The following is a 25,815-nucleotide window of genomic DNA, read 5'->3' as shown; positions in this document are numbered from 1 at the left end:
AATGTCTGCTTCGTACCCCAGCACGGCTGCTAATTTGTTCCTGATGCCGTAGTGCTGCTTTGGTTGCCTTCTGGTTTATTTTGCTTGTTTCTCAAATGCTGAATGAGAGGGGAAACCCCGTGGGTCCACTGATTTCTGCTGCTTATTTCTTAGTTTCTTTCCGAATTTAGAACCCTCTAACACACATAAAACCGCAATCGGTTGTATTTCCTGGCACTCTGTTTCTTGCTGTTGCCATGGGAATTTCATTCACAAAATCCCATTAAAGTTGTTATTGCTTGGTCAGGGGTTTCTATGACTTCGGGTAGATATGTAGGTATTAAGAGTAAATACAAATGTACCTGATCTCTGGTATTGTTAGCTAGGGCTGCATTGCTGCTCAGGGATCTCTCACAATAGATCTGCCAGCAAGTGCTGGAACAGCAGTGAGGTGTAGTGAGAACTCTCTAGCACTATGTTAATCACCGCACTAATGAAGAACACAAAAGCTGCCAGTATCCAGTCACCAGAAGAAATGCTGCCCTAAGGGAAAGTTAAACTTTAGGCTGGAAAGTATGGCTGCCTACATCCCCAGCCCCCGAAATCCGCTGGCCACTGCCAGCTAGCGAAGTTTTGCTGGAGCTAAACGTGTTAATGTCATTTAGGAGGGGTAGTACTGATAATAAACTAAGGGAGAGCTGGATAAATAGCCCGGGAGATACACTGCTAACTTCTGATCAGTTGGAGCAAACAGCCTCTGATTTCACAGGGCCATTTGGTCAGCTTATTGCTGTTAACACGGATGATAAATGAGTGTGCAGACCCCCTGTGGGTTTGAAAAATCTCTTTCATCCTTTGTTTTTTCTTGATTTATTTTTTTATTGAAGAGGAAAGAGTTATACTTCTGCTGCACCTAAGCAGTTTTTAAACTATTCTGTTTTTAAGTGTAGGCTGCACTAAGTCCTGTGTTAACATCCTCAATGTTCACAAGATATGAACACGACTGAAGAGCAGTGTTTTGTATTGAACTACATGTTCAAAACTCTGATGTTTAACCATGAAAAAGTGTCAGGAACTTTGCTGCTGACAAAAAAAAATTCTGACAACATATTCCTTATTGTGTGTGAGAGCTCTGGCTTTGGAACTCAGAGTTTGTGTTGGTTTTTGACAGCTAGGATACGAAAACCTGCTTCTCACACCAGAATGTGATACGTCGTAGTATCTCTGAGTTTTGTTTCTGCTTGAGTGAACTTAATTCAGCTCTCATTCAGGAGCACCAACATTTTGAACAACTGTGGTACTCCTAAGCTCGTGTTTTGGAATAACAAGGCTAAACCCCAGGAATGGGTTGCTTTGTTGATCTAGCTCATGAGCCAGCTTTAGCGACAGACAACCAAATTGACCTGTTTCCCTGAGCTCGATATTCATCTTGTTTATCTGCCCTCTTAGGAAACTTTATGGACATCTTATGGCTCCTCTCTTTTACCCCAAACTTACCATCTTGGGGTACTGGTGACAGCTTTGTTCCTCCTCTTGGTGTCAGTGGGCACGGAAGTCTTTAAAAATCTGATCCTGTTACGATACAGGTTATAATTTAAAGTAAAATACTTACTTTCACTTATTTATGAGAGTATTATGTACTTTAATGGGTTTTCCTATTAAGTGTAAATTCTGGGTGGGCTGGTCAGTGCTGTCCAGGAACAGGAAGGAAGTTGTTGCCTCCAAACTGAGCAGTTGAAAGTAACACATTAATACAAAGAAATGGGACTGCCTGGACAAGGGACTGTGGAAAAGGGAAGACAGAGGAAAGAAATCCACTGCTGGTGTCCGATGGGAATGTTTTGAACAGAAGACAAGACTCTAACAGCCCAGTATCATCTCAAATTAATCTCTGTCTTCCTAAGAGTGAAAGAGTGTCTAACAAGGATTTGAGACAATTGCTTGTAATAATATTATATTCTATAGGCTTTTCCTGGCTTCTAATTTAAAACTTATTTTAAACAGCTCTTACAATCATTTGTGAGAACTTTGTGGGGTGTGACCCAAGTTTGCATCACTTGTTTGCCAAAACTCTGCTTCTTGCAAGTGATTGGTGTTCCTGCTATACCCCAGTGCTCTGAATATTCTTATTTTTAAAACCAGTGGAGGTTTTAGAATGAAAACACTTATAAAGTAGCGTAGAAAATGACGTGAAACAAGAGTGAATATTGCAGCAGTTTGTCAGCAGAATTAGTTTTCTGCTTTTGAAGCTGGCTGCCCAAGCTAGAGGAAGTATTAGTGTATACAAACACAGGCCAGAGCACCTGTGGAATAGCTGGAACAGTTCCTGGGAGCTGTACGGAAGAATCCAGCATTATCCAGTGCACTGTATTTATTGGGAGAAAGCCTTTCAAACATAGTTTGCCTTGGAAACAGGGAGGCCTCCTGTTATTTCTGAACAGGAGCACTGACATTCTTTGACACTGGTTGACACGGTGATGGGGGGTGTTTATCCTCTAAACATCTGCAGGTGATGGATGATTAATATCTTTGGGAAGAGGTGGAAAAAAAATGACTCAATACCCACAAAAACTTGGGTGAAAGAATCGTTTGAATGGGAAATGTTAACTTCTCTTGTTGGAACAAGGTGATGGGTGGGGTTATCCAAGGGTTAGGCTTTTTTTGGAATTGTGTTTATTTGTAAAACATGCTTACATGGCTTGGATGAGAATATCAAGTGTCAGTGCATGCACTGAGTCAGTATTGATCTGTTTTCTTATGTCTGTTTCGTCCTGGCCCAGGGGTGGCTTCGTTTGAGGAAGGGATTTTTCAGTGTAGAACATAGAAGAATTTCAAGATAAATGCTATTGTAGAAATACATGTTCTTGTCCTTTCTGTTCCTTGTTTTCAGGGTGTGTAGTCAGATCTTTTCTGGGTGCTCTCTTTAGTCTCCCTCATCTGCCTCCCTCCCTTTCTCTCAAACATGGGAGCCGTTCATTTTAACTCTGTTGGATGTCAGAACACCATTTCTGCCAAGCAAGAGCTCGAGAGACCAGATGAGTTTAATGATGGTGTTGGGGGGAAGGGAGGGAGGAGAGAGGGGCCAGCAAAGCTAATGAATCACGTAACAGCTTTCATGGAAATACCGACAGCAAGTCATGTCCTCTTGGAGCTCGGGCAGTGAGCCATAGACCTTTTGTTCCCAGTGGAGCCAGCAAACCACAATTTGCTCTCCACTGGATAGTTTAATTCCTTAGTCACCTCTTCCTCCCACAAGTCATTCTTGCATGGGGGGGTTTACAGATGCTCTCATTTTTCAGAGTAGTAATACACTGCTGATTAAACTGGTATTGAAGAAGTTTATTTTCCCCTGGAGGGTAATTTTTACTTGACTTAAGCTTTTTTTCCAAGGCCAGTGAGGGCTGGCTCTGTTGATTGGTCTTGTGAGGTGACTTGACAGGACTGACATGATTAAATAATTTCAGAAGGACTGACAAACACCTCAGTCAGGGGCAGAGTCTCCTCTGCTCCCAGGCCAGCGAAACAGGAACAGCCAGACACTGTCACAGTCTGGACTGGCCTCTTAGAAGAATTTAGTCATGAGTGTGAATAATTTACCTCTGAAATTATCTGAGGCAGCGTTAAGTGATAATCTGAGGTCCCCTGATTCCAAGTTGAAAGGCTAATGAATGCTAAATTAATGGAAAAGATAATCAATAAGTTCTGCTATGCTACAGGGCCTTCCCAGCAGTTTTCTGCATTGGCTGGGAGGATGTGCTGAGTGGGAGTACTTTCTCCATGGGCAGGACAACAGCTTTTACAAGAAGAACTTTTAGGGCATGGCAGGCAGCAGGATGTGGTTTATGCATTTTGTGAGAGATTAATTTCCATCAGCAAAACAGGGCCATTTTTGGATGAAGGCAGAGAGATTCTGGGAATTCTGCTGAATGAGCTGGTCAGCAAGAACTTGTCCTGTGAGTCCAGAGCTGTGGACTGTGCTTTTGCCCCAGTGCTGATGGTGTTTTAGGACCTACCAGTGGTAGATCTAACATGATAGTAAATGTAAAAGCTAATTTTCTTGATGATTGTTTCATTAGTTTAGTTAATGTGCTTGACAGCTGCAGAGTGACAAGGAAACAGCCAGGGGATAGTTGTGATTGTGTTGGTTCTGACACAGTATTAAATTACTTGAAAGAGGGGAAAGGGTGAAAGGAGAAGGGAATAATGCTTTTTGGAGAAAAAGAGAAGCTTGCTTCTTTTTATTTGGGCTGTATTTGGCTCCTCAAGATCTTACAGTTGTAGAGCTGGCCAAAGAAATTTGAGCAAGTATTGTCCCTTGGTCTTCCTGCTGAAACCTGCCAGAGCTCTGGAGGTACTGAGGAGTTTATTCAGAAGCAGTCCTGTGTTCTGGACCTTCTACCAGTATTTCAGCAAAGTAATCGATCTTATTTTTTTCTCTTTTCAATTCTTCCCCAATTTTACTAATTTACTCTTCATAAAATCTGATTTCCACAGGGAGTGTAGTTTTCAGCACACCATGAGGCTGTACAACTGAGGCAGAGTACTTCTCTGTTTTCATTTGTACTGCACTGCTTGAGGAGAACTTAATTTAACTTTTCTGCGATTGTCGCAGACTGACACTAGAAGATTGACAAATACTTGATATTTTCATTATTTTCTGATACTTTCCCATTCTGTATCTCCAAACAGTTTGAGCATGGTGATTGAAGGTGATCTAAAACTACTATCTCTGATGATGGTAATAGACACTGTTAGATTTTCCATGCATCAACTTTTTTCTTCCTGTAATCCAAAGTAGGCGTGTGTTCACAGGTCTCTTTGGAATGTTCCATCTATTATATTTCATGCAATGTTTTTCCACAAGCATCAATAGATATGGATTGCATGTTCTGGGGCAGAGCACTCTGTCCTCGTGTGCTGTGTGATCATCGGTCGATTCTCTCAGGCTATAAATTACATCAGAGCTGCAGCTTTCTGCCCTTTTCATCAGGCTCTGTAGCACACAGCTAACAAGCTCTATGTTTTTCTCAACAGCAAAATTTACATTTGAAGTTCTTACAGGCAAATTTGGTATTCATCACTGGAAAAATGCACTCTTGGGAAAGCACAGGGCTAACAGGAGTTTGCAGGGTTCAGTTCTGAGCATGTGTAGGGGATGTGTTGGCTGAAACAGGGATGTATATTTTCCATTTGTTACCAGCTCTGTAGGTTTTGTATCTTGACTGGAATTTGTTCAGTTGCTTAGGAAAGCTATGAGGAGCAAGGCAAACGTGTCCATATCCCATGAGCAGAGTTACGTTCCTCTCACATTCCTGTCCTGATGGATGCTTTGGTGCTAAGTGTTAAAAATCATTGCTACTCCGGCAAGGAAGAATTTTACCAGTAACTCCAATGGAATCATATTTATTAATGTATGGGATGAAAATGGCTCTAGGGACGGGGTGCAGTTAATCCTTTGACACATTTTACTTACGTTGGATGACTTTTCTTTCTTCCCCAACTGAATTAAGGAATCCCATCCTGTACTAAGGATAGAAAGCTGTTTTAATTAGTCTGAACAATGTAGAATACAAAGGTGGCTTCTTCCCTGCATCTGGAGGATATTCTTTTGTATTTTTCACATCCCAAAGGTCTTCTTCATTTTGCCATTGCAGAGATGTAGAAATCCTTGTGATAGCAAATAATTATGCTCATATAATCACTTTTATAGGGGTTGTTTCCACAAAGGTGTGGATAATGATACATTTGTTGGCAGGAACTGAGTTCTCTGCAATACGGGAAAGTCCTTTGAAAGTATCACTGAATACTTACTCTCATAGACAAAAATGGTTGTGATTCTTGAAATAAAACAGAGGTAATTCCCTGTGCTCGTGCAGAGCAGAACCAACTCAGCAGAAGGTTCATTAGTCATAATTAACAGCTGGTAAGTGAGGATGACTGAGTTTCCATGAATAGGAGTCATTCCAGGGACTGGTATTCTCTGCTTGGAAAGCTTCTCCAGAGCGCAGTAGCCCTGGTGTTGTCTATCTGCAGTAAAGTGAAATAGTTGCTAAAGTGCAGCCTGTAGAGAACATGTTGCATTTTACTTATTTAAGGCTAAATCCTGGATTTTTTCTAAATCCTGGAGATTTTTTTTTTTTCAGAAAAGAAAAAACATTAAAAAATTCTGTGACCAAAGGGAAGTGGTTCACAGTCTTGTTCCCCAGAGCATGTAGTGCCCAGCAGTAATGCTGGGAGGGGATAAGGTGGTGGTGTCATGTCCATCCCTGTCTGGAAACATTCCTTGAATGGAAAGAGTGTTCCAGAAAAGTGGTGCAATTCATTTAAACCTTCAAAGGCTTTTCAGCCTTTGTCTAGTGGAAGGCTGTGTGCTCAGTACAGCCTGTTTTCAGCTGACTAGAGCAGTGTACAGAAATATTTCAAGTTACGTTGTTCAGAAATATTTCAAGTCAAGTTTCCAGGCCTGCTGAAGTCCATGGCAATAACTTTGCTTAACCCAAAGCCATGGGTCCTAGGATTACAATCTATCTTGCCACGAGGTGGGAGGCAAAGAGCTCTCATAGTTTATTTCCAGGCTTTTCCAGTGTGAAAGCTGATGAAGATGGAGGTGTCAGAGGGGAAGAGCCCCTTTTTGAGGGGCTGGGGATATTTCCACAATCCTTATCTTCTAGATCTTGAGAAATGCTTTTATAAAACCTTGTTGAGTTTGAAGAATGGACTAATCGTGTTAAAAATGACTCTCAGCCTCCTCCACACATAGTTTCTTCGAGGCTGCTTGACTGTGGAAAATCTTTGACTGATCTTTTAATTAAAAGCTCTTTTTTTTTTAACCAAGGAGTTGAAGCTCTTCCTGCTTTGAAGTGGGCAATGTTTTATAGATAAACATCTCATTATGTTATGAGCTTTCTCCTCTCCCCTTCTGTCTCATTTCTTTTCCTGATGTGTCTCATCCTGTGTTGATAGTTCTAATGATTTCAGCCCAGTTCCCAGTATTGGCTGTTCCAGCTCCCTTGGCGCTGTGCTGGGCTGAGCTGAAGCTCTGGATGAGCTGTGGAGACTAAATCAGAGTCCTCTCCCCACCCCCTCACAGAAGCAGGCTGGAAGTGACAATAAAACTGGGTTTATGATGTGGTCATCACATTTCAGTAAACAAAAGGCAGTTGTAACACCGAGGCAATGCAAACTGGTTATTAAGCATTAAGCAAACAATTTAAAAAGAAAAAGTTTGTAGCTTTTAAGTTCTGCCCTTTTAGGGAAGGAGGAGGAACCTCTTTTCATGTTTCCATTTTTGATCCCTTTCCCCTCCAGTCTTTCTGGATTAGCAGGGTTTGGGAATTCATGAGGAAAGAAGTTATTTTGGCTCGGTCAGCGCTGGCCTTTTGGCCGAGTGTGGGGCAGCATTCCCGAACTGAAGGTTGGGATCATGGATTCCTGACACAAAGCATTCCACAGCAGTGCTTGGAGAGGCATTTTCAGCTTCTTTTCCTCACTGATGGCTCTGCTCCCTCAGTGGGAAGGACAATGAATTAGAGCAGGATCCACCTTTAACAAAGTAAGCAAAAGGGTGATAAAGCCCCATGCAGGTATTTCTATCAGTTCTGTGATTCAGTCCATAGCATGGGCTCCTGAACAGTTAAAGGTTGAGTAAATGACCCTTCTAATTGTGAAAGTACTGATATTAAGCATTTCCCCTATTAAAATCTACTTTTGGTTATCCTTTGTGCTTGTGGAGAGTTGTCAGGTGTATTTTGATGGTTAGAGGAGTGATCCACAGCACCTGGCTTGTCTGGAAGGAGCAGGGTTCTCATTGTTCCTTCCATTTGGATTCTTGGAGTGGGAGGTTTTAGGCAACTCCTTCATTAACTTGAACCACTTGAACCACTGTAAAAACCACTGTACATGGAGAAACACATCTACTGATGGCCACTGTCAAGTGAGTTGGTAAGGTTAGATTTAGGACTGGTTAGTTTTGTTTGCTTTTTAATTTCCTGTACTTCTCGAAATACTCAACACTAGTATTTTATCCCTTATAGTTGTATTTTCCAGAAATGGAAGTGCAGATGTTTTATCACCACTGTTAACCCAGCAATGGCTGAATGAAGAACTTCTGGGCTAGATTAGCTGGGAAGCTGCTGTGTGCACTGAGGAGAATTAGCTCCTTGTCTGCAAGCTAGAATCAAGGAAAATCCTGGGATTCTTACTCTAGCTAGTGGTCATTTATCTCAGAAATATTCCTAGTACAGCCATAAGAGTTGACAAATTAGTTCTCTGCTTTATCTTGGAGCAAATCCCTGCTTTTTCTGAACAGCACGTTCTGTTAGTAACTCCAAGGATGTTCCCCGCAGTCGTTGCTAAACACCTTCTGGACAGCTGAAGCCTCAGAGCTAACAGGTAGGAAAACAAAGGAAACGCCAAACTAACCAACCAGATCAAACAGAAAATCCCTCATTGCAGTGAAACAGCAGTGATTTTGTCCCTCTTCACAGAAAAGTTCACATTTGTCAATATTTTTCTCAAGATTTTTAAACAATTGTTGTCTAAAAAACCACCAGAATAGAGTCTGGCTTAAAATTGATTTTGCTGTAGGTATGAGATGATTCTACCTGATTCTATCTTGTTTTTACAGGTGCATAGGCAGGAAATGTTCCAGAACAAACAAAATCAGGAAGTGTCATAGTACACAGAAATCCCAATAATTTTGGTGTGCTAATGTCACAAGTATATAGAGTCAAGGCCCCCTAAGGAATATAAAAATTATGTATTTTTTAAATAATGAGCTATGATGGTTGTGGAAATTACAAATTTGCATTAAAACCAGCAAGTAAGAGTACTTCATTTTAAAAAGGGAAAATTCTCTATTTCTGTAACTTTCACCAGATAAATTTGGAGATAATGCTACATATTGAAAGTTTCAGTCATTCTTTTGTGGGGGTAGACAAGGGGTATAACTTGTAGATGACTAAAGTTTTTGGCAGGCCCAGTGGTATTAACAGTTCCAAAAAAAGTAGTGTTGAGTTTACCATAGGGATATTCCAGCAAGTGTGGGATATAGAGTTTCCCTGAACATTTGCTTTGGGTGGCTCAGTGTTTGTTATGCCAGGTTGCTGGGTACTCCAGAAATCCAAAGCAGCTCAGGGGTAGATTCCATCCCACTTGGGACCTGCGCCCGTGTTGGCAATGTGGGTTTGTATCCCTCACTTTGGGGGTGAACACAGCAGCACCCTCATGATTCCCTTGGTGCCAGAGCCTTGTGGAGCCCTGGAGCTCCTTGGATGCTCCTTGACTCTTGAGCAGATTGGAAAGGGAGGTTTGTACTTGGGAGAGCAAAGGTTGGGCATGCACTGAGCAGTTCTTGTCTCTTAGCTCAGCCAATGCACTTTCCAGATGTATCTTTGGATTTGGGAGCTAAAGTTCCCTCTTTTACAGTAGAGCCTGCACTGCTTTTGTACTTCTGGGTTTAAAGTTTTATTCCAAGCAGAGATATCCAGGCTTGAGTTTTCATTTGAGACTTTAAAAACTTGCAGGAAACTCAAGTAAATAGCATCAGAAATGGTCAGAGGGACTCTTTTGTGTGGACACTGGCAAGTCTCTCAGGGTAAAGAGATTTTAACTACTCGTGCTGTTATTCAGAGAAGAATTGTATGTGAACAGGCCCATAAAGAGCAGAGAAAGTCAGCTGAAATTCACAATGAGACTTTGTGAACAGGGTTTTGATCAGATCTCGTCTCATTTACCTTCTGAATGCGACCTTGTTTCCACTGTAACAGAATTGAGCTGTGGTAAAGTGAACTTGAAATTCAGTTGTTGTGGCTGTGCTGAGCTTGGAACTACCAGATACTGAGTAGAGCTGGCCTCTTTCTATTTTCATTTTAACACTTTTCTGGAAGAGTTAAATGTGACTTTCTGTGCAAGGATAAGATGACAGAGTTATTGATCAGGTGAATCCAACAAGCTGAAAATAAAACATGTGTGATCATTCCTTAATTGTGAGCAGACATTTTTCTCTTCTAAAACCAATATGAAACTTCCTGGGGGCTTTTCTGGATTCTTGAGTACTTGTTTAGATGCTAAAATTTGAACTAAATGAAGATGCTTCAACTATAAGGTCATCTCTACTATTGGGTTACATTCCTGCCATGGGAGAGTCTCTTGTGGTGGCCACCCTTGAAAAGAATGTCCTACCAATAGTTCATCTGCAGATTTAAACCATTGACAAGTAGTTTGATCATGACTTAGTCTTTAAGTTACCAAAAGTGCCTTTTCTTGTGTGTTTTTTGCACTCCAGATTTCTAGACTCATATTTCTAACTAAAAAAATCATCCAACCTTTACCAAGTGTTCAGCTCAAATGTCAGGGGTCTCTGTAAGTCTTAAATTAGGAATTACTCAAATCAAGATGCTCATTGCTGCTTTTTCTTTTTCTTTGCTAGTGTAGCTTTTTCAGTACAGTCATCTGTTGTTCCCTAATACTTTGTAATATAATTTTTATTTCGTTTCAGTCTCTTATTCTTTTCCTCCATCTCAAATCTCAGTACCTGAATTGCTTTCCTACACTCTCCACAATGATTACATAGATCAAAATCTTTGCATTAAGCCTTTTAGCTCTTTCCTCCTGTTGCATATTGTGCCTGTTCCACAGACAGTGCAATCAGGGAGGCCAGACAGTCCAACAAGCCATTAAAATAATCCAGAAAAAAAGTTAATGTTTTAATTACTCTTAGTCTGTGTTGCTAAGTGAGTAAAAGGCCCTATTTGAGCAGAAGCTTCTATATATAATTAGTGCTGGATTATCAAAACCACATTTGTTGTTCTGGAGCCATCTCCTTGTCTTTTTTTAAAGCTAGGTGGAGTACAAGTGAACCTTCCCAAGGAGTTGCTGACCTGTGAAGGTGTTGCCTCTGTGACTAACATTCTGCAAACACTGATTAGTTCGGAACCACCATGACTGGCCAAGCCTTGGTTTGCTTTGTTTGCTGCAGAGAGCACTGTCTTTCTGTAGGACAGCCCTAAAAGAGATGGAAAACGGTGTGCTCTTCTGAGTTTTTGAGGTTTATCTGAAGGAGTATCCAGTGCTGTTGTTGTGGAAGAATGCTGACATCGATCCCGTTCAGCTCGTTCCCTTTGTGTTTCAAGCAGATCAAGCCGTGATAGTTTGCCACAGTACAATAGTGTCATTCTTTATCCTGCCTTTGCCTGAGCCGATGGTGGAGCAGAAGTTTCAGCCATTTCACTCTCGAATATGAAGTTCTAAACAGCTTAAGCAGTTTTGAAAATATTAGTAGGTGCTGGTTGGTGTCTCTTTGCAAATCCAGCCTTTTGCATCCAGTCCCACTCACATTTCAGCCCCCAGGAAGCTCTCAGGACTGATTCAGAGCTTCCTCATGGCTTGGTTTAGTTGTGTGCATCCCTGAAGTGTTTGTTACCAAGCTGTCTTACCATTCCCAGAGGTTTAAGGATAGGAGCATTAAGCAGGGTGGCAGAATGTGTGCAGGGATTTTGTCTCTGTAGGTTTGCTATGAAGTAGCCCAGCACTGCAGGTAAGGGCTGCTGTTATATCTGCCCTACTTCTCAATGTTTGCTTTTCCTCATGCCACCGTGAAATGTGTCATCTCTGGTCAGCAGGGAAGTTGTTTTTTAACTGTTTCATTTGCTTTAAACAAAGTTTTAAAAAAGGCAGTAGATAATAGGGTGTTGCAATGAAAGAGATGTGTGCTGAAACCTTTTAATGAAAAAGTACTTTAAAGAAGTCCAGTGTACAACAATCCTTCCTCTGTGCTTTACAGTCACCATTTCCCAAAGGACATCCCTAGCTGACTCTTAATCAGTCTCAGTGTCAATCTCAGGATCAATGCTGGAGCAGAGTGAAAGGGATCTGCCAAGTCCCCTGGGCTTTCAGTTAAGCTTCGAGGTCTTAGTGGCTTATCCGCTTTTGAAAAATGGATTTTAAACACCAAGTTAATTAGGTTCTTGAAAACTTTACTCTGAGTTGACAAAAGAAGTCAGAAAACATGTCCAGGCTCCCTGTAACATGTGCTGCTTTATCATAGGGAGTCAACAGAGAGTGTGGTGACTCCAGACTAATGCCAGCTTTTGTGACTTGGCTGTGACTCCATTCAGATCGATGATGTCATGAATCCCATATTAATCCATTGTGTTAAATGGTTCCTTGTGTGGCTGGAAATCAGCTAAAGAGTACTTGGGTACTGGAGGAATTCTGAATATAGCACAAAAAAAGCTGCTGTTGTCTGCCTTCTAACACCAGTTTGTAAATCTGTTGTGAAAGTCTGAGTGTTCAGTTCGATGTCTGGTGGCACCTAAGGTATCTTCAGACATCCCAGTTGCTCTGTCTGCCTCTGGAGCAGGGGACAGATCTCCCTCAGGTGCCGTCAAATCTTTCAGTGCAGTGAAAGTATTTTAAATATACCTAAAGGTCATCTGAAATGGCACTAGACAGCTGTATTTTGGTGTCCTAGACCAAGTGTCATAAACCAGGTGGAATTAAGATGCTCCTGTGACTCTGGTTTGTTTTACTGAGAAACTAAAAGCAGTGACAGGACCTTTCCCAGGCAAAGCTGAGCACAGGGTACCCGCCTGCCTTGCAGGGCTGTCGCTGTGTGTTCCTGGTGCTGCTCTGGATTCTCAGCACATCCTGGCAAAGCCTGAGGAAGTGCTCTCATGCCGAGTCCAGGATCTACTGGAGTCACAGCCAGAGGATGAGCTGAAAACCAGAATTGATAAGAAGGACATATTTCAGCTAAACCACAAGTGCTAGAGCACAGTAAAAGTGTGTGGGGTGGTTAAATAATTCTTTTTATTTGCTGTACAAGCGTGGGCTGTTAATATTCCATTTACTTAGCCATGATGCTAAGTGCTTCCAGCCCACTTGATTCAGACTGACCTTTTCCTCAAGGAACCCCTTCTCTATCTGAGGCTCAGGAGTTCTGTTCAGATGGGAAATTTTATTAAAACATCGTGGCGTGTGAGAAGAGAATTCCAGAATGACAGAGCCACCCCAGTCTTCTGTTGCCAGGGAGGCTGTGAGTTAGTCCTTAATTTCTTGTTGCAATCTCTTGCTGCACTGTCTTTTCTGAGGTGGATTTAGGGATGACAGACACGGGACAGTGAAATTGCTGATCTGTTACAAGAGCAGGAGCTGGAATGACAAAGCTGTAACATCCCTCATGAGAGGCCAAACTTGTCTGCCGGCAACAGTTTGCCTTTCTGAAATGTATGAACATTGCAGAGTGCTATGAATAGCTTTCTTTTATTTCTTGTTAGTTGTCCTGCCCTTGCAATTCAAATAAGGTATCCATTGTTTAAAAACATCACACCACAGCTGCATCTGTCTCCATGCTTTAGTCTTACATGACTGAAATGCTTTGTGAGATGACTCCGTGATCAGTGCTTAAATTACCTAGATGGGCTCTGCATGCAGGAGGCTTAGTACCTGCTTAAACTATGGAACAATGAATTACTGACGTGGAATTTTGATCATGTTGAAGGAAAAAATGTGTTTTTATTGTTGTTTGCTTAAGAGATGACAGGATTAAAGTTGAGGAATAAGGTACTAAATGGAACATTCCCTGTTAACTCCACTGTGGAACAGCAGAAGGCCATGGCATTAACCTTTGGGTTATTAATATGTTGATGGAGGGAAGGATTAAGAAAAGGGCAGGTTGTGGGATACAAATGGGACAAAGGCCAGAGGCAAATAATTTTGTATTGACTCCAGTTCTAAAAAATAGATTCAAGGCAGAAATTAGAACATTTTCAAAGATGTTTATGTAGTCAAATGTTGTCACTTCCCAAGTGAGATTCTTCCTCTGCTCTGGGACTGAGGAAGCAGGTGTTTGAGCTGTTAGTATAATTAAGGGTCAAGTAAAATAAATGTAAATTCAAGGCTGGTGCTTTACTGCAATGATATGTGCTATCTCAGAGCACATGGAATGTAAAGGCAGACGAATTAATTGAATCTTCATTCCAAGGTGTCACACGTGTCCCCCTGTGACTGGTAAAATGTTTGCCTCCTACTCCCCCTTACCCTGCTATCACTGTAATTACATTGGCTCTACTGCCTGGATGTTACTTCTGGTCAAGAATCCTGTGTGTTTCACCTTGGAGGATTGGGAAATGTTTCCCTCTATTCCACAGTCCATTTTCTCCTGGTTATGGATGTCCATATGGAAGCAGCTAAGAGCTCAGATCAAAAATACATCATAATGTGTAAAAACTGAAGAGTAATCCTGATCTTTCTGTGAGAACCATCGTAGTTGTGTTGAAAATGGGATTAAAATGTCGAAAGATCATCTCTAGGGGTCAACTTTTATCTCATTAAAGTGATACTTTGGCTTTTGACGCCAGTGGGAAGTCAGGAGTACTCCCTGGCAGCAAGTGATGCATGGAAAGCTGCACAGCAGGGCATGAGCCCTGGTCCTAATCCTGATTTAGTGTGCCCTTGGGTGAGGTGTTTCATTTCTCTCTGCTTCCCTGTCCCGCAACCTAAACTTAATTATGTGTTTCAGAGGATTTGAGTTAAATAGCTGTTAATTTTAAAGCACTTGGAAAATTATAAGCTCTATCTATTGTTATGGTTTAATGCCTCACACCTGAAAAGTACAGCTGAAAATGGAGAAGCTCTTACTGGGCACCCAGGTGAGGAACATGGTGATGAGGTGACCTCCACTGAGATTCAGGGCTGGTTGTTTTTCTCTGCCCTGCTCAAAAGCAGCAGTGAAGTTCTGCATGATTCCAGCCACCTAAAGCAGCAGCATAAAGCAGGGCTGTATTGGATTCAGCGGCCTGGGGGGCACGAGTCCGTCTGGAGTCTCCCACAGCCCATCACCAGACTGGGGGCCAGTTAATCAGGTCACCAGGGGGACTTGCACCGCCCTAAATGCAGTTCGTGCCTATGGAGCCTCGGGCTGTGGGGTTGGCAGTCATTGGCAACTGCTACACTGCTCAATTCCACGGTCATTCAGAGGGGGGGTTGCCCATAAAATAGACTTTAAAGTAGTGTTTGTACTTGATTTGGTGTTTTGTGATCAACATACGCACTTAGAACTGGGGTTTTTTCTGGGCTCCTTGTGGCTTTTTAGTACTGTGTGGTGCTTGTGGAGAGTGGAGTGAGGAAAATGTGTAAGTCTTTCTACATCATGAAAAAACCAGGTTGGTTAATGGTTATTGGTGGATAGCAGAGGCTCTGTGATTTATGACAGAGCAAGTCAGCAGAGCATGGAGTCTTGCAAAACACGAGGCACATTGAGTAAGCGCAAAGCCTGCAGTGGTTGGCAAACTGGTGGAGTACAGATAATCCCAGTTAAATATCATTAATTGTTATCCTTATGTATATGCCTTCCATTGCTCAGGATCATGTTGCAGTTGTCATCTGGTGATGATTAGAAACACGCTGACATCTCTACAAGTGCTGCATATCTCCTAGGAAAAGGTGGCTTCCTTCGTGCCAAGCAATTTGTACTAATGTGTGATTGCCTCACTGTTTCTTGTAATGTACAGAATACCACCCACTGTATATAGAATACTGCGTAGTCATGTACTGACCAGTTCACAGTCATGTTATTGAACTGGCTTGGGCATTAAAAAAGTTTTTAGAGCACTTCGTTTGTCATAAAATTTTGTGTGAAGGGTAGAAAAGCCTCTCAGATCAAATAAAAGCCCAGGACATAGAGAAGGCTTTAAATCACCCCTTAGACTCCATTGAAGAGCATCTCTGACCATTTGTAATGTGGATTTTACATCTTAAAACTGTAGTAGGGTTACAGCTTGTGTGAAAACTGCTTCTGTACACTGGACACTCATCCTACTCCATGGTCAAGATGCATTCAAGTGCTCTCCCACCTGGACACCTGCCTGTGCCTGAGCTGGGATTTCTCTGCTGGAAGTCACATCACATCGTGGTCCTTTCAGTGTTCTGCATGTCCTTCATCTCACAGCGTTGGCTGCATGAGCACCAGGAGTTTTGCTTGTGTGCTGAGCTCACTCTGAGTACCTTTTACGGGTGCCAGATCCTGGCTTGGGAAGGGGATGATCCATGAGCTGGGGCCTCCGGCTCTGACAAGCGGGAGAATTCCCATCTCCGCTCGCGTGGTGCTTTCCACCGGAGATCCCGGAGCTGTGCTGTCCCCTCCAGCTGTAGGTGACTGAATGAAGCTGCGTGGGCCTGGCTGTCCCTGTAGCTCTTCCCAAAAACACTGGAGCCTTTGTCTCTGGCCTCACCGTGCCCCTGCCGTGACAGAGGCTCTCTGTGCTCTCCTGCCAGCGCTGCGCTGGGTTCAGGGGGCTTTTCTTCAGCTGCTCTTTGTCTCGGGGTGTTTATTGTGCTGCTGCAGAGAGTGTGTGTTTGGGGGGGAGGAGGAGGGGCTCCTGTTTGTGTGGGCTTTATAAACCCAGTGCATTCTTCAAAAGAGATGCTGAGCAAACGGGGTGGTGTTAACGTTAACCCTTCCGTGCCCTGCGTCGCGGAGAAGGCTGTGGGAGGGTGATGAGGTTGCTGTGTAAGGTGGGGGGTCTGCTCCCCCTTTGCTCTTAATGCCGTTTGATTTTCCGTGAGCACTGCACATGTGTGTTGGCAAAGAGCCTCCCGAATGTGGGGAGATGGAATTCATTCTAGGATTTCCCCCCAGAGTCCTTCTGGAACTTGTTTTTATTGCAAACACTGGCTCACAAGCCCTTTCTGTTTGCATAACTCGTTCTTGCATCCTGTTTATGTGGCTACATTGGACAACATCTCCTCATTGTGCCATATCCCCACACTTTATTCCTGTACTTCAGGGCTTTTCCTTTTGAATAAGGTCCTGAAAGCAGGATTTTCTTAAATTCACAGTGTTGTCACTTGCAGTGGCATGTCATACCTTCCTTTTGAACCAGCTTCTTCTCTTTAACCAGCTTGTTACAGCTTCCATGGTTCAGATGTCTCTTATTGTTTCTTCAATGCCTGGGGTCCTGTATTTCAAGAGAACTTTGAAAGATGAAAATCAGCAACTCATAAACTTCATTTCCCTTGTAATCACATAATGCTTTGCATTGTTGTTTGGTGGGGAAAAAACCCAACCAATGACCAAACAGAACAGCATCAACTCTCTAAGCTCTTTTTGCTCTCCTTCCGTAAGAGGATGGGAATTTATAACATGGAAAATCTCTCATCCATCTCTGCAAGAAGCTGCAGCAACACAATTGTCTTAGTGTTGGAAGTGCCAGAAGAGTTTTATATTTCACTGAATCTGTGCTCAGCATAAATGTTTCAGTCCTCCTTTTGTGATGGTCTGCCTAAATAGAGAATAATGCAAATAGTTTTGTGTGTGATAAAAATACATTTTTTTCAAAGACAGTGTCTTTTCTTAAGTTACTGAACTTTCCCCCAGAAATCATTAGAATTAGATCCAGTATTTCACAAAGTAGTGTGAGGAACTTTTACTTTCAAATAATTAATAACCTTATATCTTTACATCAATTTAATTAATAGGGGGTTGCAGTTCATGTATTGCAGCATTTACGTATTACATTATTACACTGGGAAAAAGTTCACCAGGCTGTGTTCCTTTGCAGGGGGTGGGAAAGGAAGAAATGCAGAATAATACAAGCCTTTGAAACATGAATCCACACACTCAGTCATGACTAAACCTATTCAAACACTCAGGTGTTTTTTTCCAGGACTGCTCTAGGCTCCAGCATTGTTGTTGTGAGACTAGTTTTCTTCATGCACTAACTCAAATTCACTTCATCCCTCGTTTTTGAAGGAACAGTTTCGGCTGCGAAGCGCACAGGGATCCCAGCACCCCGGGAATTGTCCTCCTCCGTGTCCAGGGAGAGAGCTGTGCTGCGTGGTCAAGCCAACACCAGGAAAACACAGCCCAGCCCCACCTCTTCTGGTGCACCAACTCCTACCAAACACGTGCGCCCCACCAGCAAGTCCAAGCAAGAGAATGAAACTGGTGACAAGGCTGTTCTGGAATCTCAGGTTAAAGAACTCCTGGCAGAAGCAAAGACGAAAGATTCGGAAATTACCAAACTTCGTTGTGAGTTGAAGAAATGCAAAGAGAAAGGGTCACTGAATGCTGAAGGAATGGGTGCTTCCAACCAAAATTTAGAATCAGTATCACCTGCTGACATAGATCCGTTAATAAGGACCCTTCAGGAAAAAAACAGGACTTTCCAAAAAGAGCTTGCTAGCCTGGGAGAAGAAAACCGTGCTTTGAAAGAGAAATTGCTTTATCTGGAGAACTCTCCTCTCTCAGACACAACCACAAGCAGCGGGGGCGACAGCAGCCTCCCAACCCCAACTACCCAAGAGTCCAGTTTTGGAAGCCCATCCAAGAATGTGTCGAGGGGTGAAGTGGAGGAGCACAGGCAGCACGTGAACGGGGGTGCCCTGCGCAATTCCGGTTCTTCCAGCAGCGATGTCACCAAAGCCTCCCTGTCCCCCGATGCATCCGACTTTGAACACATAGCAGATGTACCTTCCAGGCCAACATCTGCCAGCAGCAACCACTTCAAAGGCTCCAAGTGCTCCACTGCAGGAAGCTCTCCAAACAACATCAGCGACCTCTCTGTTGCATCTCTTACAGAAAGAATACAAAAGATGGAGGAGAATCACCACAGCACGGCAGAAGAGCTGCAGGCCACTTTGCAGGAGCTGTCGGATCAGCAGCAAATGGTGCAGGAGCTGACAACAGAAAATGAGAAGCTGGTGGAAGAGAAAGCTCTCCTGGAGACTTCCTTCCGTCAGCACAGAGATAGAGCTGAGCATCTGAGCCAGGAAAATGAGAAGCTCATGACTCTCCTCCAAGAGAGATCCAAGAATGAAGTTCAAGAGGGGAAGGTCCTCGAGCTGGAACAGAAATGTGCAGAAGTTCTTGAAAAAGCACAATTTGAAAGAGAGAAACTGCTCAACATTCAACAACAGTTAACCAGCAGCCTGCGAAGCTTAGAAAGGGAGCATCAGGATGCCCAGCAGGTGATTAAAAGCCTGAGAGAAGAAAATGAGAAGCTGCTTAAACTTCTAGAAGTGGAACAGCAGAGCAACAGCACAGCGACAAAAAGTCTGGAGGACTGTAAAATTGCCTTGGAAGGTCTGAAAATCGAGAATGGCTCTCTCAAAACTCAGCTGGAGAATGAGAAACAAAAGGCTGCAGAAATCAACGTGATGGGCTGCACCTCTGACAACTCTGAGGTGCAGGAGATGCTCAAAGTAGCCCATGCAGAAAAGGCTCAGTTAGAAGCCTCTTGCACTGAGCTGAAACAAGAGCTGCTGAAGGCAAACAGTGAACTGAAGCACATTCAGGGGCTGCTCTCTAAGGTAAAGCAGTAACAGCTCTAAAATAAAGTGGTTGTTTCTGTCCTTCCATAAATAGGTTGGTCTTTACATTGTTGTTGAGCCATTGATTATAAGTTTCAGGATTTAAGTTGTATGATTAGGTTTGAATAGAAGCTGGGGTTATATGGTTATATTGTCTCAGTTTCTGCTGCTATATCCGTATTTTCTCAGAAATAACTATTAGCATAGCTGTGTTTATAAATTCATAACTATTTTGTCCCAATACCTTCTGTAGAAAATTACTCTTTTAATCAATAGAGTTGTATCTATCAATTGGAGCAAAGAGCAGATCAATAAAAAATTACTTTGATATTACGTGAACAAATAGTGTAAATCACTTGCTAATCAGATGGAGAGAAGGGCATGAATAGTTAGCTGTGAATATTAAATTCTGAATAATTAATCAGAATTAATTAGCAGTGAATTATAGGTGTCATTGGTCCTGAGACCACAAGGACATGAGTTAATGCTCAGAGAAGCTGATAGTTGCCAGCAACATGGCTAATGATGAACGGTCAAGCTTCAGATGAGATAATTCTCATAAAACAAATACTTTTACAAAAAAGAGAAATACTCTGTTTTAGGATAGGTAAAGTAATGGGAAAAAAAATGTTTTAGAACAATTTACCTCATTTTTGAGTTCATAGCTTTGCTCCCAACAAGCTTAAGCAAGTTACTGTCCCTATTTTCTGTGTGATCCTGGATATTCAGAGGAACTGCAGTGTGAGGCATCATGCAACAAGTGTTAATAAAGCACAAGCAGTGATAATGTCCCAGGGCTGCAGAAGGAGTGAGAGTGTGCAGCCTTTCCTGTATGGGGAAGGGAGCATGAGAAGAATGATAAAATTGGCTGCAGAGGAAGAGAGCATTGCCAAAAAGCACCTCCATGGTTTGAGTGATTTAGAAAATCCAGATGTCCTTTCAGCTAAAATAGGTGACCACAGCAAATGGAGTTAGTAGGGGAAGCTCCCAAGTGCTTTCTGGAGCTGCAGTTCATGAAGAATAAATGAAAAACTGCTGACTCTGAACCAAACTTTTTATTGCTTGGTTTGGAAACCACAGATTTCCGTCTTTTTACTCTTCCCTTCCCTTGAATTAAGCTGTTTTGAATCACTGGCTATTTGTGACACCCAAACAAGACCACAGGCTTCTGTAAGGCTGCCCTTTGGTGAGGCTGTGCCAGTGCTGCTCACTGAGTTGGCAGCCTGCACCTTTTCCATAACTTGTTCATACTCAGAGAGCTCCCCCCAAACCTGGAAGCATTGATCAGTGGGCTGAGCCAACAAACTGAAGTGCAGCAGATTCCCCCTTCAGTAATTCCAGATGTCCCATATCCAGAAATACACTTATCTGCAGTAGCTGGCTCTGTTGTGTGTGTTTTCACAGTCCATTGAAAATGCACATGGTAAAAGCAGCAAAATGTTAATGTGGATGAGCTGATCATCATCCTGGCCCTAAGGCAGTGATATCACTTTCATAATGTGAATCAGAAATAGATGTGGAGCTTTCTGGGTATATAATTCTTCTCCCTTCATTAACTGCAGAGATTGGTTTGGAATTGTGGTCATCATATAGAAAATTTCATTTCCTTTGCAGCATCATGTATTATCTTTATTGCCAGGAAAGAAAACTGACATTCATAGCTCATCTCTGCTTCCTGAGACTCTCATTGGCATTGAAACTGGGTGTACACAATGCTTAGAACACAGGTTCAGCTCTTAAATCCATGAGGTGCCCAGTGAAACCTCTAATGAGTGAGATCTCCTAAGAAATAAGGACAAACTTGCAGCTTTCTTTCCTCCCTCCCAGGCTGAGAACGAGTATGGTCAGCTGAAGGAGGTGTGTGACCGACAGGCCGAGCAACTGAGCAGAACCAGCCAGAAGCTGCAGGAGAAAACATCAGAGAATGAAGCAGATATCAAAAACCTGAAAGAGACCATTTTCGAGTTGGAAGACCAGGTGGAACAACATCGTGCTATAAAACTCCACAATAACCAGCTCATCAGTGACCTAGAAAGTAGGTGGAGCTGGAAAAAGGGATTTTAGTGAACTTATTTGGAGGGCTCAGTATGGCTGCAACAGGGAGGAGGCCTGCCCTTTACAAATATTCCAGTTTGGGATATTCCCTTCTGTTCATGCACAGAAGTGCTACTTACACAGATAGTGCTAGAGATGGAATATTGGAGCCAGTCTCCAAGCCTCATTCTTCAGTGAAGGAAGTATTGCCCGTTCTAGAAACTGGAATCATTGCTCTTTTTTTAAAGAGCTTTTAGGGCAAAGCACTGGGAAGAGCAGTGAAGCCGAGGTTGCTGTGGATGGGGAGCTGCCACCTGGTGGAACCAGTGGCTGTTCTGCACATCAGTGATCCCTCGGGATGTGTGTGCTGAGTAAGTGAATCCACGTGGGATTCTCTAAATTTCAGTCTGGTTTAATACCTGAAAATAACAGGATGTATTTTGGAGATGTTTGAGTTCTGCTGTTGGTTCCATTCCTGATCATTCAGTTTAGTCTATATTAATGGCTTTGCTAAATTTCTGTTTAGTCTGTTTTAGTGGCGTTACCAGAAGCAAAACCAAATCAGCTGCTCTGCCCTCCCATTTTCACTTTCACTGTCGCCCTCATGTGTTTAATAGTCTTTTCACATTTTTTATCATTCCTAGGTAAAGCAATGAAGCTGGAAGAACAAAAACAAGATACAGAGAGGCAGCTGAAGGCTCTGACTAAGCAGATGAAGGTAAGGTTTAAGGTCCAAGACAAAGCTAAGCTGATCTTTTATTGCAATACTGGGTTTGAGAGAGGCATTGTGTTTTCCTAGAACAAATGTGGAAATTCTTTCTGCACCCCTTAAGTCTTCATTCTCTTCACTTTGGACTTCTTGGCAGTACTGGAGTGGAAAGCTTAGCATAAGTTTCTTTGGCAGTGTTTTTGGTACTATAAAGAGGCAAGTGTTTAGTTTGACCCCAGCACCACCTTAAAATTGTGGGGAAATCTTGGTTGCTTGTGATTTCTGCAATAGAGACCAATAACTAAGTGCTCAGCTCGAGTGGGTGCATTTTTACAGCTGTTTGGGGTTGTAATTGCTCCCTTCCAGGAGGACACAGAGGAGTGGAGGCGTTTCCAGGCTGACCTGCAGACTGCAGTGGTTGTGGCCAATGACATTAAGTGTGAAGCTCAGCAGGAGCTCCGTGTGGTGAAGAGGAAGCTGCAGGAGGAGGAAGAGAAGAGTGCCAGACTGCAGAAGGAGCTGGATGAAGTGAAGGGCAGCAACAGGTTGGTTGTTCATCATTTACCAAGGCCAGGAGTCGATCTGTGTGCCTGCTAACACGCATGCAAACAGTGCTTTGTCAGTAACTGTTCACTGCCTTGGATGTGCATCTTGTCTGTTTGTAACTCTTCTGGCAGATTTTGTTGTCTCTTATTCTGAGAGGTTTCTGTTCTTTTTCTTTTTGGCAATCTAGTTCTGTCAACTAAGCCATGAAGGTTTTAATCAGCAAATATTAAGTAGTAACAATTGCCAATATCCTCTGATAGCTTTGCTCTCAATATGGTGATGCCTTCATAACTCTGTGCAGCTGTATTAAACCATCTGTGGACAGGTTGGTTGGGTACAGGTATTCCATGGGACATCCAGAAGAGAACTTCTGAGGAGAGTCAACGAAGAAAGCCAAAGTAACACAAGCAGTCATCTTTTCATCAGAAATGCATGTCAAATTAATTTTGCTCCCTTGGATTTTGCCATTTAATCTCTCTCCTGGTAAATCCATGGCCATTGGCAGAATGGCCACAGGAAAAGCGTGAATCCTGTCATTTCTTTCAGGTGAAGTAGCAGTCTGGCTCTACATTGCACTTATTTGCTCACTGTTTTCCATTGAGGAGTTTCCACAGCAGCTGTACAGTAGATGGGACTAAAAACATGGGAGAGCTTTTTTGTGGAGGTGCATGGATCAGAATTCCTGGATTGAGCAAACAGAAAAACTTGAGAAAATAAAGGAATGTTTTTAGGCTGTAGTTTCCTTAGAAGAGTCCCAAGTGGACGCACAGAAAAGCTATTACAGACTATGTACTCAGACAAAATGATTACCAGACAGTATTTAAGTTCTGGGCTCTGTTTCCATTCCTAATTTGTTCTTAATGAAATTTCTCTTGTTGAAAGCAGGGTTCCTATATGAGGGTGGGGAATCATATTCTTATAGTTTCCCCTCTGTATTATTTTGGCTTTTAAGATATGTTTGATAGTACTTGAATAGAAGATGACCTGCTAATTTGCAAACAGGAATATTTATCTTCCATCTAGAAGGAGCGTTATCAGCTCTCTGCTATAAGAAGCCTGAGCTGCAAATAGTCCTTTTTAAATTGGAACCCCAGAATCCATACAGCTGTAGTTCCAGGACGAGGTGTTCAGATGTGTGTTTAATGAAGTCAGTTTTGGCATTTGTGTCTCCCTCTGTCACACACACACACGGATTTGTCTGTCTCTGTCACGTTGACTCTCTGTGTGGCTTGCTTTGAGTATTGCCTTGGTCATGGAGCCAGATACGCTGTCTGCAGTGGGCAATATTGATTCTCTTTCAAAGGCAGGTAATGAAACCAAATTTTGCATCTGTCAGGATAATTAATTTGACTCTCAGAGTGTGCAAAATGTCTGTACTGAGTGGTATGGGGAACATAATGAAGCTTGTTGAAGTCACTGTCTAAACAAACCAGTGATCAGCAGCTAAACACTGGAATTCTAAAACTCTGCTGACCTATGAAACAAATTCCTGAAGTCGCCAAAGCTCCTGCTGAGAGGCAGTTCTACACTCCCAGATATTTTTGCATTCCTGAGGTCTCTGTCTTCCCCACCACCTCAGCTTCTTTCACCCAGGAAATGCTGGGGGTATTCTCATTGTCACTTTGTCAGCTTTCACAACTGCCACTGCTCAGAATCAGCAGTAGGTTCTGGTACCTGTGGTGATTTTGATGTGTGCTCAGCACCGGTGGAAGCAGTCTGTAGCATGATACCTTAGCAGAATCTATAAAGTATTCCTCATGTTCGCTAATGCTGAGCAGCTGCATGCTCAGCTGAATGTCTGACAGTCCCTAGTGAAAGCTTCCTGTCTGATTTTTAAGCTCTTATTGGAAAATGTACCTTCCAAAGAGCTTGCTACTCAAAGGTTTTTGGCAAAATCTCAGCCATCTCTTGAGGGTCATTAGGCTCCACCTCATAAATTCATCTTGAAGCCAATTTATCTCCTGCAACATCCTGCCATTTTAATGTTTGCCTGTGGCTGCCTGAGTTCCTGCATCCAAGTTTGATTTCACCGTTACGTTCTTCTAATCAGACAAAAAGTCATTTTTGGTTTAGGAACAGCCAAAGAACTTGCAGAAAAAATCCTGATGAGGTCATCAGAGTTCAACTGAATGAAGGTAAGAGCCTCCCAAAGGCATCTTTAACACGGATTAAATGTCTAGTTCTATGACTAAGAATGTTGGGGAGGAGGTTAGACAAGCATCAACCAAATGGAGTAAGGGAAAAAGGAGTTAACTTGTCCCAAGTTAGGACTGGTTGAAGCTACAAATTGATTAACCCATGCTTCAGGCAGTCTTCTATGGTATTTTACATCCTAATTAATGTTATTTCTCTGCAGTAAAATGCAGAAGCTTACAGTCCAACTGTATCCTCACAGGTAGTGGAAGTTGAAGTTAAATAGTCTCCATCCTTGGAGGTTTTCAAGACCAGACAGGATAAGATCCTGAGTAAAAGTTTCAAGGTCTTGCTTTGACTCTTTGGCTTCAAATTTTCAAAATTATTTTGGCACTAAAACATTATGTGCCTTGGACCAAGAACATGGAGGGAAGACAGTTGGGCCAGGAGTAGTACTCAGAGAAATTAAACCTGTAATTAAATGAGCGACTTCTTAGAATAATAAAAAAATTAACCAGCTCTTCAAACGGAAGCCTAAACTGAACATTGTGATGCATTCCACTAATTTGCTTCTGTTCTTCCTCCTAAAGTCTCAAATGCCACGGCATGGCAGTGTCACATGCTTTTCTCCTGGAAATGAGCTTGTACTCTGTGTATTCAACCCCGCTGTCAGTCTGTATGTGCTGATGTGCTGCTCATTTGTGCCTGTGTTTGCAGCTGTTCTGTCGCACAGAGGTTTCATAGTTCACCCTGCTCTCACAGCAAGCAAAGGAAGATGGCAGAGCAGGGCCCTCAAAGCAGGGTTTGTTGGCTCAGTTTGCTCCTCAGAGTTGTTTGGTGTGGGGGTTTGGGTTTGTTAGGGAGTTTTTGGTGGGTTTTTTTTTACACTGGGTGAGGTTATTCCATCCCCTTTAGTGCAAGGACCCTGAAACTCTGGCTGAGGTAGAGCAACTCAGCTGCCTGGATGGGTTTATGTACTCCTTTGGAATGAATAGTCTGAAATGACCAGAGGAGAGGAAAGCAGGAATACTACCATCCCTGTCCCCTACATTGATTCCCTGGCTTTAAATAATTACTTTCTTCCGATCTGAGCAACATAGATT

General features: G+C 42.6%; 1 protein-coding gene across 6 annotated transcripts in view; it reads left to right on the top strand.

Annotated features, from left to right (window-relative positions):
- SPECC1 (sperm antigen with calponin homology and coiled-coil domains 1) overlaps window positions 1–25,815 on the top strand; it is an 87,881-nt gene that overhangs the window by 33,289 nt on the left and 28,777 nt on the right. For 5 of the 6 annotated variants that reach the window (XM_032130009.1, XM_032130008.1, XM_032130006.1 and 2 more), the window contains 4 exons: window positions 17,732–19,290; window positions 21,118–21,325; window positions 21,969–22,042; window positions 22,400–22,578. In XM_032130009.1, the coding sequence (XP_031985900.1) occupies window positions 17,732–19,290; window positions 21,118–21,325; window positions 21,969–22,042; window positions 22,400–22,578 (2,020 nt within the window). Of the gene's footprint in view, window positions 1–17,731; window positions 19,291–21,117; window positions 21,326–21,968; window positions 22,043–22,399; window positions 22,579–24,652; window positions 24,715–25,815 lie in introns of all 6 variants that reach the window. The other variant, XM_032130011.1, reaches the window with a different exon arrangement.

The sequence above is a fragment of the Corvus moneduloides genome, chromosome 20, assembly GCF_009650955.1.
Source record: "Corvus moneduloides isolate bCorMon1 chromosome 20, bCorMon1.pri, whole genome shotgun sequence".
NCBI lineage: Eukaryota > Metazoa > Chordata > Aves > Passeriformes > Corvidae > Corvus > Corvus moneduloides.
Note: the sequence above shows the minus strand (reverse complement) of the source record. Positions and strands in the feature narration are given on the sequence as shown.